At 40.2% G+C, this 12,470-nt stretch overlaps 4 protein-coding genes across 5 annotated transcripts in view; 2 read left to right on the forward strand and 2 right to left on the reverse strand.

The window, feature by feature from the left end:
- The window catches only part of LOC134817643 (uncharacterized), an 81,091-nt gene that overhangs the window by 65,367 nt on the left and 3,254 nt on the right, over positions 1-12,470 (reverse strand). The gene's annotated exons all lie outside the window — the stretch shown is intronic.
- The window catches only part of LOC134817642 (guanine nucleotide-binding protein subunit alpha-12-like), a 63,469-nt gene that overhangs the window by 47,736 nt on the left and 3,263 nt on the right, over positions 1-12,470 (reverse strand). The window lies entirely within an intron of this gene.
- Positions 1-12,470, forward strand: part of LOC134817641 (T-complex protein 1 subunit zeta-like) — a 61,206-nt gene that overhangs the window by 37,610 nt on the left and 11,126 nt on the right. Inside the window, exons 2-10 of one of the 2 annotated variants that reach the window (XM_063826895.1) lie at positions 3,191-3,274; positions 3,409-3,584; positions 3,763-3,984; positions 4,187-4,285; positions 4,501-4,743; positions 4,909-5,349; positions 5,476-5,643; positions 5,816-5,947; positions 6,191-6,475. The exons of the other annotated variant lie outside the window; for it this stretch is intronic. Coding sequence (XP_063682965.1) covers positions 3,199-3,274; positions 3,409-3,584; positions 3,763-3,984; positions 4,187-4,285; positions 4,501-4,743; positions 4,909-5,349; positions 5,476-5,643; positions 5,816-5,947; positions 6,191-6,226 — 1,593 coding nt within the window. The 5' untranslated portion in view covers positions 3,191-3,198 and the 3' untranslated portion in view covers positions 6,227-6,475. Of the gene's footprint in view, positions 1-3,190; positions 3,275-3,408; positions 3,585-3,762; positions 3,985-4,186; positions 4,286-4,500; positions 4,744-4,908; positions 5,350-5,475; positions 5,644-5,815; positions 5,948-6,190; positions 6,476-12,470 lie in introns of those variants that run through there. 2 annotated transcript variants of the gene reach the window in all.
- LOC134817463 (haloacid dehalogenase-like hydrolase domain-containing 5) lies at positions 6,688-7,755 on the forward strand. Its single transcript, XM_063826603.1, has one exon. It carries the CDS (start codon positions 6,688-6,690, stop codon positions 7,753-7,755), a length of 1,068 nt encoding a protein of 355 aa, XP_063682673.1.

A 12,470-nucleotide genomic window follows, 5' to 3' on the forward strand; every position in this document is an offset into this window, starting at 1 on the left:
ACGAATCTGATGAAACCTGCGCCAGGGTTAGGCCGTATGCCAATGAACATGACAAATCACAAGGAATATTTATAAATGGACACAAAATTGTCAAGGTTAGCAACACCAAATTTCTTGGTGTAGTAATTGATGAAAAACTTAGCTGGGGCCCACATATAGAATATCTAAGAAAAAAAATTAGATCCACTACAGGAGCACTTAACAGGATTAAACATTCAGTTCCAGGGGAACACTACCAAAAAATATACTCTGCATTATTGGAATCACATCTTGCTTACGGAATAAGTGTTTGGGGCTCAGCTCTCAAAGACCAACCAAACGATAAGCTGTTCATAACTCAGAAACGTTGTATAAGAATCCTTTTTGGAGACCTAAATGCATACCTTGACAAACATGCCACTTGTGCACGAGCCAGACCTTATACAAAACAGAGGTTAGGAGCTGCTTTTTTCGAAAAGGAGCACACCAAGCCCATTTTTAATCGACTAAAATTGCTTACTGTTCAAAACTTGTACAAATACCACTGTATATCTGAGATATTTCGAATTATGAAATTTCGCACTCCATACTCGTTGTATTGTACTATAGACTCATCAAAACGTGATACAAGCAATGTCATAATCCTCCCAAGAAAAACCAACACTTTTCTTTATATAGCCTCCAAATTGTGGAATAGCATACATAAACGGATTCTAAATGAGAATGGGGAAATCCTCACTACTTCTGTATCTTTGGTTAAATTACGCTGTAAAAGTATCATCCTGGGATCTCAATCCATCAACAATGATAACACCTGGACTTACCACAACTTTCACATCGCCCCTCACTCAATCACAGACCAAACCATTTCATCACTCACTCACCAAACTGCCGACCCAATATCTATTGAAGTGGCGAAAATTTTCTAGACAAATGATATTTCGATATTATTGCTGCAGCAGATACAAATACCAACATTATTATATTCCCAAACGTTTGAACCTTTAAATTAACTAGGAAAGTCAATCCTCAACTTGACTTTTACTGTTTTAAACAGATATGATGATATTAACTTAATTTATTATTATTATTATTATTTTTTTTTTTACATACTCCTTCTTAGTGTGGTGACTTGGGGTCCATAAATATAACAATACAAGCTGATAAACCAAAAAGAACAACTGGGGTAGGTAGGTAGCCCTGGTGGGTGCGTAAACTTTACGGTCTGCTCTCTCCAAGATCAGCCTGCTTCTCCATTTTACCGTGAAGCCTAATTTCTAGTTTTTATAAAATATACAATGCAAGTGCAGGTTTACTAATCTTAATCTACTTAACAACTCAATAGCCCAAGTCACCATACCCGTAGTATATTCCATGGTAATAGAAGAGCTTTAAAGTTTTTCAAATTGTTGCTATAATTGATTTAAATAAAAATTTGTTGTTTTCTTGAAAATTTGTTGTTTTCTTGAATGTTTTGAACAGATCAACATCAGAACAAGTCTTAATTTCAATTGGTAGTTGGTTCCAGATTTTCGGAGCAACAGTCTGAAACGCTCTTGGGTGCGATCTTGTAGATCCAACAGGTAGGTGTAAGGAGGAAGTTCTTCTGCTACTCGAACTAACAAATGTTACTAGATCACACAGATATGCAGGAGCAACACCATTGACTGCTTTTTTTTATGAAAATCTTTTCAAAATTTACATACAATATAACATGTGGCGCAAAATAAAAACAAAATATAACTGATTGCGATCTCTAAAGGACAGATGTATGTAAATTTCAAAGGGAAACCAGAACGCAGTAAAATTGTAGTCGAAACCACACCGCACAAGCCTAGTCCCTGGTAAATGAAAATCAATCAAATAATATGTTGATAAAAAATCATATCCCATCAGTCCTTCTCGGAGCTTACGATCTTATTGTTCCTTATAACATGAACTCGCTGAGGCTCCAATTCCCGTTTCTGCTTAACTTCAAGAACTAACTTCCTGAAGGCAGCTCTCTGCTCGGCTGATCGGTCGGGGCTGATGTACACTGAGTCATACCCCTCCACTTCTCTTAGTTTTCTCGCTTTGCTCAACACTTGCCGCACATGATCTGAGCCGCTGAGAGTGAACTTGATAGGTTTAACGGCTGGTCCTCCATCTGATACAGTTCTCCCCATCCTACAGCAAGAAACGATTCGAGGTTTCTCATCTATGTTTTCTAGTACCTCAAGCACTCTCTTTTCCAGGATTTCTTCACTCTTTTCTGGTAGACCGTAGATGACCAGATTTTGACTACGATCCTCTTCCTCGGAGGCACGTTTCAGAGCAGCTTTCATTTTCTTAGGCGCTAGCGCCTTGCTGCATGAATTCTTCACAACTGACGACCAGGCTTTGAGTTCGCTTTTCACTGTCGTCTGAACAGAGGTCAAATCTTCACTTTTCTTCTCAAGCAATTGTCCTTGCAGTTTAATCACAGTGTTCTGATCTGCAATCTTTTCGTCCTTCAGTTGGTCGATTTCATCTTGTAGTTTGGTGGCTGAAAACAACAGCGGTGAACAATAACTGTCGAGAATGTCGATAAAAGTTTCCATCCAATCACACAGCGTAGCCTTGGTGATCTGAGGCTTGTTGAGCGTTTCTTTACGTAACACATTGGATTTCTGAACACCTGCCGCTTGACGCATATCGTTGAGTAGCATAATCTGAGCACCCAAAATCTGTTCAGCATACATTGATCTGAATTTGAGTGTAGAGTAATTCAACGCTATTTCATTGTCAAGATTCTCCAAGTATTTGTTAACCATGATGTACAATGTACACGCAGGGCCAGTTTAATATACACGAGTATATTATCTGCTACACAGTGAGAGCTGTTTAAACCGACGCAAAAGCAATTAACTGATAAGGAAAATCAGTAGACATAACTTAAACTCAATCCTCTCCTTCACCTTGAGCCAATGAAGGGATTTGAGCTTCTCCTCGACTGAGTCTCTCTTCTTTAATCCAAAAACCAGACGGCATGCTCGGTTTTGAATGTTCTGCAGCTGCGTAATTGAGGCTTGACTACAACCATAGTAAAGCGCATTGCAGTAGTCAAGCGATGAGATTACAATTGCTTGAGTCAGTGTTCCCATCTGTTTGGTCCAAATAACAGAAAATTTAATATAATAGTATAGTATATTAATAATTTAATGTAATAGTAGTTTGAATAATACAATCCTTAAGGACAAAATGGCAGCCATCAAACAATTGAACCCAAAAGCTGAAGTAGCCAGAGCAGCCCAGGCTCTTGACTTGAACATCAGTGGTAAGTTCTTTACTAACTTCATTCTGCATTCTATTTAGCCTTTAAAGCTTGATAAAATCATGATTCAATATTATTGTTTTCAAATAATTATTACTCAGTTAGTCACCATCTTTCAACCTGTTTTATCTTTTCAGCTGCTATGGGTTTACAAGATGTTCTTCGTACTAACCTTGGACCAAAGGGTACAATGAAGATGCTTGTTGGAGGTGCTGGTGACATTAAAATCACTAAGGATGGAAATGTACTCCTGCATGAGATGCAGATTCAGCATCCTACTGCCTCCCTTATTGCCAGAGTGGCTACCGCCCAGGTAGATTTACTCAACAAAGACATAATTCATTTTAAAAACATTAAATCTGAATTAGAATTTAATTACACTATATGTTTCCAGCATTTTGAAGTGTCTAAATAAGACGTTTTCCAATAAATGAAAGAAAGAAAATATAACTAATTATCAGTATTTTTAACACTTTCATCCTTTCCCTCAGGACGATATCACTGGAGACGGAACCACTTCAAATGTGCTCATCATCGGAGAGCTCCTGAAGCAAGCAAATGTTTACATCACAGATGGACTTCACCCTCGTGTTGCTGCAGAAGGTTTCGATCTTGCAAAGAAGAAGGCTCTTAAAGTGTTGGATGCAATGTCTGTGAAGAAGTGTGAAAGAGATGATCTTATCAATGTTGCCAGAACTTCTCTCCGAACTAAAGTATGTAGTTATACACTTTTCCTTTTTTCAATTAATTTTGGTTGCAAAACTGATGATGTTTTGACATCATCAGTTTTTGCTGTGCAGCTTAAGATTGAACGTTAATGCGGAATTTTACAATAACATCCCAATTTTACAATCACAAGCCAATGTTCACCTTGAAAAGAGGAAATTTTCGTGTTTTAATAAAGTTTAACACCAGGTGAAGAACACAGTGGCAGATCTGCTGACAGAGATCATCGTGGACGCTGTTCTTGCCATCAAGAAGGAGGGTGAACCCTTAGATCTTCACATGGTCGAGGTAAATTAGCATATAAGTTGGGGTCAAGGAAAAATGAATTTGCTGTTACATGATGGTCTTTTCTTTAACCCTAGAAAATCTAGCAATACCAGTGTAATAAAAAACCCTTTTTGGGCGAATGAGAATTATTAAGCTAGCTTATTTGAATTTTAACCTGTTTGAAAAGTCATTATATTAATGATGTTATAATTGTGACTGAAAAAAAACCTGCTCAGATCATGTCCATGGAGCACAAGACCGAGATGGACACCAAACTTATCAAGGGACTGGTAATGGACCACGGAGCACGACACCCAGACATGCCCAAGAAAGTGACCGATGCGTTCATCCTGACCTGTAACGTTAGTTTGGAGTACGAGAAGAGTGAGGTTAACTCCGGATTCTTCTACAAGTCTGCAGATGAGCGGGAGAAGTTGGTGAAAGCTGAGCGGGCTTTCTGTGACGACAAAGTACAACAGGTAGAGTGCATGTCATGTAACTTAAGATGTCTTGTCGACTGTTTATTGCGTTGATAAAAGGCCGACTCTAAGTCTGAAAACTTGGTCAGAAACTTATTGAAATTTTAAGATCTAAGAAAAATGTAGATAACTTCAAATGATTGTTCTAACATTGATGTATTTCAGATTATCGACCTGAAGAGAGAATTAGTAGGAGACTCAGACAAAGGATTTGTCGTAGTAAACCAGAAAGGAGTGGACCCCAACTCCCTCGACGCTCTCGCACGTGAAGGTATCGTCGCTCTCCGACGTGCCAAACGCAGGAACATGGAACGTATCGTCCTTGCATGTGGTGGCACTGCTGTTAACTGTTTTGATGAACTCAAACCAGAACAACTCGGACACGCCGGACTCTTCTACGAGCACGTGCTTGGAGATGACAAATTCTCCTTCATCGAGGAGTGTGACAACCCCCAGTCAGTCACCATTCTCATTAAGGGACCCAACAAACACACCATCACTCAGATAAAGGATGCAGTCAGGGACGGCTTGAGGGCTGTTAAGAACGCTATCGAGGATCAGATGGTCGTGCCTGGTGCTGGAGCCTTCGAAATCGCTATCTATCAGGTTTGGCATTAATTTTATTACAATGGTTCTAACTTTACATCTCTCCATTTTTTACTTCAACCTTTTTTGTACTTTACTGTTGCGAAACATCTGAAGATTATACATTTTTACACTCTGTTTGGTTAGGCTCTGCAAGAATACAAGAACGAAGTACGAGGTAAACAGAGATTGGGAGTACAAGCCTACGCTGATGCCATGCTCATCATCCCCAAGTGCCTGGCACAAAATGGCGGTCATGATGCTCAGGAGTGTCTTGTAAAAATGCTCCAGGAGTACAAGGGAGTCGACAAATGTGTAAGTTGGATTTGGCGATCGTTCAAATATTACCTATGCCTCTGCCCTCCACAAGACACTTAAATCGTAGCTGCTGTGTAAAAATTACATTAGTGATTAGGGTAGTAGGGTACACTTTTTTGCCCTCCCCGACATTAAGTAAGTAAGTAATGGTAAACTGTTCCCACCCCAGGTCGGATTGGATTTGGAGACAGGAGAAGCAATGTACCCTGCCGAGGCTGGTATCTGGGACAACTACTGTGTCAAGAAACAACTTCTCAACTCCGCCACTGTTATCTCCTCTAATCTTCTTATCGTTGATGAGGTGAGCTATGTTGTTGAATTCTGTTCGTTTGATGTCATTTAGTGTTCAACCAGAAGTCTTTAAGTTGGAGATGATGGGAGTTACCAACAAAAATAACTTGGTTCAAGCCTTTTTTGGTATAAAAAACTCCCGTGCACACTGCACACTGCACATGGTAATTATTATATGCATTGTATTAAATGTATAGTGCAGTGTACAAATACTATCTTAACCTCGCCGTTTTTTAACCACATTATTTCCCAGGTTATGCGTGCTGGTATGTCCTCCCTCAAAGGATAATTCACTCTTCAAGTTCAAAATCCTCGACCCTAGATCAACACTGCTGACTTTTATCACTGAGTCGATATTATTTTTGTAACCTAATAACTTGACTCGACCTGCTGGGCGGTCATTTTTCGTCAGTAGGTTTCTGGGACTATTGTCGAGAGATCTGTCCTTTTTTGGTGTTTTTGTATATAATTTAAGTCCATATTTAACACTTATTTGTGAAAGAGAGTGTATTTTACTTTTATATGCACCATTTTCAGATAGTATAGTTTAATTGTCTTCTCCATTGCTCGGAGTATACGAGAATAAAAATACCAAAAATTATTTCTGAATGTTCCAGAATTTCAAAAATTGAAATCAAAATATTATTATGATATTAAAAGATAAGAATAAAATCTTGCATCGCAAGTTTTTCGATTTAAGCCGTTTGTGTAAATAGTAAATACTCTAACCAGTTCACTCTCCTCTAGTAAATGTTTATTAGAAGATGTTGTCAATGTGTTGCTAACTCACAACCACTCCGCTCCCTCTCCTCATCATTCGGTCTCCTAGTTGATATAGATGGAGTCCTCATAAGAGGCGCCAGAACTATCCCTGGGACAGTTAAAGGTTTCCAAAAGTTATCAGACGGCAAAGGGAATCTAACACATCCTGTAGTGTTCCTGACCAATGGCTCGTACAGATCTGAAGCAGCTAAAGCTGAGGAGTTGTCTGAAAAACTGAATGTGAATATCAGAGGAGATCAGATTGTGCTGGTTAACACGCCGCTCCGGATGTTCACTGACTGGCATGATCGGAATGTGTTCTTCGCGGGCCAGGGTTCCTCGTTGTGCAGCACCGCGCGGGATCTGGGGTTTAAAAACCCGGTGGTTTTGAAGGATATTGTGAGGGATATCCCCATGTTTGATGTTATTAGTCACAGAAACAGAATAGCGTTAAAATCTGGCGTGTTACCTGACGAACTACCGGACTATATGCCAATAGAGGGTATAGTTATAGCTAATACTCCAGTTAATTGGGATGCACACGTCCAGTTCCTGCTTGACTTACTACTGACACGTGGACAATTGCGCGCATCAGATAAGAAATCAAGTCAGCTCCCTCTTATTGCATGTAATCCGGACCTTGTGTGGGCTAGTGAATATCACCTGCCTCGGTTAGCATGCGGTGCGTTTGTTCACATGCTAGCCCCACTTTATGAAGAAATGAGTGGGCGTGAGCTTGAAGTGACGTGGATCGGTAAACCAACTGAGGTCACCTACAAGTACGCTCTAAACTCGTTGCGTGAGCAAGCTGCCTCGTTAGGTCAGCAAATGAGTGAAGTGTATGGTATTGGTGACAATGTGGATGTTGATGTAGTGGGAGCCAACAATAACGGCCTTAACTCTGTGTTAGTGTGCACTGGACTTTACAAGAATGAGAAGATTGATCTGACGAGGAATGTAACGGTGCGGAGTAAGCGTGCGAGTGTCGTTGAGCCAATCACTGCTGATTATGCAGCTAGCAATATAGGGAGGTTTATTGATCATCTGTTGGGATGAGTTAAGCTAGAGCTAGTACATAATATGTGCTAGTGTTACCTTCAAAGTGACAGGATTATCAATTAAGAGTTGAGCTAGAGCTATGAGGTAATTATTACAGTAATTACTAACCTTGTATTTCATCAAAATGACGACAGATTTATTTCATACATTATGTCCGATTTTAAACGAATTAGTGTTAAGTTACTGCGACGAGGCCGATAAGGCTTACTAAAATTAAGCGAATTTATAGCTGTAAATTTTCCTGTTAATTTTCATGAATCATGAAAGCGTGTTAGTGCGTTACACTACTATACTGTATTGTCGTGCTTTATTTCGGATACTTTGTGTATTTTTGATAAGACTTTTTATTTATTTCTACTTCATTGTTACTGTTCTGATAATATCATGTAATGTTAAATTTCCGAGATAATTTGACCGAGGTTGGTGTTATAGCCAAAACTATCGTCTCATTGCATTTTGCTAGGATTATACCACATTGAATTGTTATGTGATTGTTTGAATAAGAAAAGATGCAATGTTGAAAGTCAACCATTTCTTCTTGCACTTTCGCTTTTGAATGATTCATGAGACGCCTTAATTGGAACGAATGATTAGGTCAGGTCTCCAGCCAGGTCCCTTGATGTATTTTTAACCACAGCTTCATCAGAGTTGAATTTACGTTTCAATGAGAATTACAGGCACAAATTTCGAGTAATATAAATTGTTAACTATTTTTCTCCATTAGAATGATGTATTAGCTGATAATACATAGTAAAGCATGTCCTAAGGTAATTACTACTTAGCTGGTAAAAATACCTTTATGTTAACAACAGGGCGTACCATTAAACTCTTGTATACATCAGGATGCATCAATGGTTGCCATGACAATACAATAATTGATCTTGTTGGCGCTGTACACGGAACCACAGTAGTGCTATTACAATTGAGGGGTGTATCTCATACCTGTTAGTTAGTTACATGTGTGCTCTGCTGTACGTGTGTCATGTTCGCGCTGTCTTCAGCAAAGCTTCTTATTTTATTGCACGTGTTGACGTGTAGTTTTCTCAACCATGTTTCAAGTTTGTTTATACTGTAGTGTTATTTTTGTTGAAACATTTTACATCATATGCCATGAGTAGAAAAACACAGTATAGAGGTTCACATGATCCTGATCCCCAGTATCTGCAGCCTCTCAAATAACTTGTCAAGCGTCTTATATGTACCCCATAAGGGCCTTATATATGCATGATTGTGTCGTATTGTCATGGAATACAGCTTGACGTGTACTCAAACTATCACCAAATGCGATATGAGCTATGACAAATCTCATTTCTTGCACAAATTGGCCAATTACAGGTTTAAGCTTACTGACTTAAAGTTTTAATGACATGATGGTAAGCATTAAGCAGATCATATGTCCGCATACCAGTCCACTAGCCACAGTCTGATCAGCCGGAGCCTAGTTATGACGTCATGTTGATGTTGGTATGAATAGTATCTTAGATGCAGTTAGTTACGAGTCGCAGTAATTGTAACGTAGTAAATTGCTGAATGAAATTAACGATTACGATTGAAATGTGCTGTATATAAGTCATTCGATTTCTTTGGAGAATTATCAATTGCCATTATCATCAACAACAACAACTATTCCAATTCCTGACATGGTACTCTACTGTCTACTAGACGAACTCAACCAGGCCACGGCCTCCATAGAGAGTGCTAGAGACTTCTTATTCCAGAAAAACCTTCTAAAGAACTCCATGTCCTGTCCTGGGTGTAACGCATCTATGTCCCTGGTTCCCTGCTCGTCCTCGAAGTCTCCAGATAGGATGATATGGCGCTGCTCCCCCTGCAAGAAGTACAAGAATATTAGAACAGACAGCATCCTCTCTGGACGGAAGCTCGCTCTCAAGACCTTCATACAACTGCTGTTTTGTTTCAGTATAAAAGAACTAACTGGAATTGCGGTATCACAGATGACTGGACTTTCTGAAAACACGGTTTCTAAGTGGAAGATATACCTCGCTGATATGTTGCTCGCAAACCCTTGGACTCTTGGCGGCCATGGAATTTGTTGTTGAGGTAGACGAAGCGCTAATTCACGAAAACTATCCTTTGATCGTGTAGTAGGACGTCTACTCCGGCACATCCCTCAACAAAGCTGTGGTAAAGGCTGGACGTCTACTCCGGCACATCCCCCAACAAAGCTGTGGTAAAGGCTGGACGTCTACTCCGGCACATCCCCCAACAAAGCTGTGGTAAAGGCTGGACGTCTACTCCGGCACATCCCCCAACAAAGCTGTGGTAAAGGCTGGACGTCTACTCCGGCACATCCCTCAACAAAGCTGTGGTAAAGGCTGGACGTCTACTCCGGCACATCCCTCAACAAAGCTGTGGTAAAGGCTGGACGTCTACTCCGGCACATCCCCCAACAAAGCTGTGGTAAAGGCTGGACGTCTACTCCGGCACATCCCCCAACAAAGCTGTGGTAAAGGCTGGACGTCTACTCCGGCACATCCCTCAACAAAGCTGTGACACGTAAAGGCTGGACGTCTACTCCGGCACATCCCTCAACAAAGCTGTGGTAAAGGCTGGTATGTGACGGTCCTCTCTCAAGTGGCACTACATGGCGGAGATGAAGATAACAGACGCTGTCTACTACAACTACCGAGATGTGCACCAGCTCGGATACAATGTCCGTGGAGTGCAAACACTACCTCTCCGAAGATAATAGTCGGTTCTACCAGACTGCAGAACAGATGAGAACAGACAAGAAGCTCGGTACCATTGTCTTGAATGTTTTTATTGATATAAAATGTATTATACGTTACTTACTTTTTAGTTAAACTTATCTTTTAATAACTACGGTTCAGTCACTGAAAACAAACTTTGGGAATATCTGATCCGCTTGTGGTATTAAACCTACGCTTAAACATAATTGACCAGGTCTCTAGTCTTAAGACTGACGTGATACCACAGATGACTGAACCATGCATGTTTGCGAGTTGTAAGCTCCCCACTCGTCTGTGTAGATGATAGAATCCACCGCCGAATCAGACGAAGGAGAATTGTAGAGCTCCTCGTTTGTTGTTCGGAGAAGGAAGGAGGAAGGATTGTCAACTGGACAGCGTGTGGACAGTTACTTCTGGTCCATCCTGTATGATCTACTAACCATCATGTCATAAGTAGTCCGTGGTCCAGTCCTCGGGTCTGGCTTCTCGGATACTCTGAAAATACAATGATCATTGATCAATTGGTGTATCGGATCATTGGTCCAGCAGCTCTACCGAAATGTTTTTTCAATACCGAGTCTTACTGTCCAATAAATACCAAATGAGTCCCTTATCGGCACATCATCAGATAATGTACGGCAGCTAAGAACCGCTCCATATTCAGTCATTTATTTAGCATTTTCTACCTGAACTTTCTGTTAAGTTCTAATGACAACAGTAACCGTATGATCGTAACTCTAATGAGGCTCACTATTTTATACCCTTCCTTCTTGGTAGTACTATGACTCACAGTATTTTAGTACTACTCATTGAGGAGGAGAACTCCCTTGCTATTTGTTATTTGTTCAAATGTCTAATTTATCCATTTTGTTATCTGGACTCAAATTTAAGGCAGAAATGTCACTACCTCAGTGCTACCATTATAGTGCTACCATATTGCTGCCACGTACCTTCGTGAGACTGTTGAGCTACCGTTCGCATACTCTTGTGGCTTGTACTGCTATCTTTTATGTTTTGTAGCCGAGTACTTCCTGTCCGTCTCACGCAATGTGATGTGCGAGTTTAAAAGGTTACATTGGTATTGGTACGTTGTTTTTGCAGACGTTCTGTCTTAGTTCAATGTAAATTGTAAATGTTACGTAACACATTACAACACGTGACAGGAATATGCGATTCAACAGGAACTTCGATATCTAAAAATGTAATATTGGGAACGTACTAAGTCGTTATAGCATGAGCAGTCTTATTACATGTCCTAATTTGAGTGAGGAGTTAGATTGAATGATAACAATATGATTGACTTTTATAGCTGTTTAGTAAACCTGATATGATAGATCTCGACGAAGAATTTCATTTAGGGTCTCACAAAATTTAACACATGTACCGTTAAACGAAGATTATGAATTATATGTTTACAACACCGACCGTTTGAAAATTCTATGAGATTCTTAAACTGGTGAGCTCTTTCCTTGAATGCACTACAACACCCTTGTTAGGTTCTTGTTTTTAAGTACCCTTAACATCATCGGAGTTAGCGTGGTTTACAAAAGTAAGTAAGTAAGTCGTAGTAATTACCCCCGAGTCCCAGCTAGCAGTAGTAATTACCCCCGAGTCCCAGCTAGCAGTAGTAATTACCCCCGAGTCCCAGCTAGCAGTAGTAATTACCCCCGAGTCCCAGCTAGCAGTAGTAATTACCCCCGAGTCCCAGCTAGCAGTAGTTATTACCCCCGAGTCCCAGCTAGCAGTAGTAATTACCCCCGAGTCCCAGCTAGCAGTAGTAATTACCCCCGAGTCCCAGCAAGTAGTCCTAGCTAACTTCACCTCTCACATTAATAAGCTTCCTGTGATGACAATACAGCATTGTGAGACCTCTATCAAGGTATTGTAAGGTCTAGTGTAATATATATGCGGTGATTTGACAGGACAGTGTGACTGTGTGACAGTGGTATCAATGGTATGACATCAGCTCTATAAACCAGATTAATTAGATGTCTACTCCCT

The sequence above is a fragment of the Bolinopsis microptera genome, chromosome 6, assembly GCF_026151205.1.
Source record: "Bolinopsis microptera isolate Bmic1 chromosome 6, MBARI_Bmic_1.0, whole genome shotgun sequence".
Taxonomy (NCBI): domain Eukaryota; kingdom Metazoa; phylum Ctenophora; class Tentaculata; order Lobata; family Bolinopsidae; genus Bolinopsis; species Bolinopsis microptera.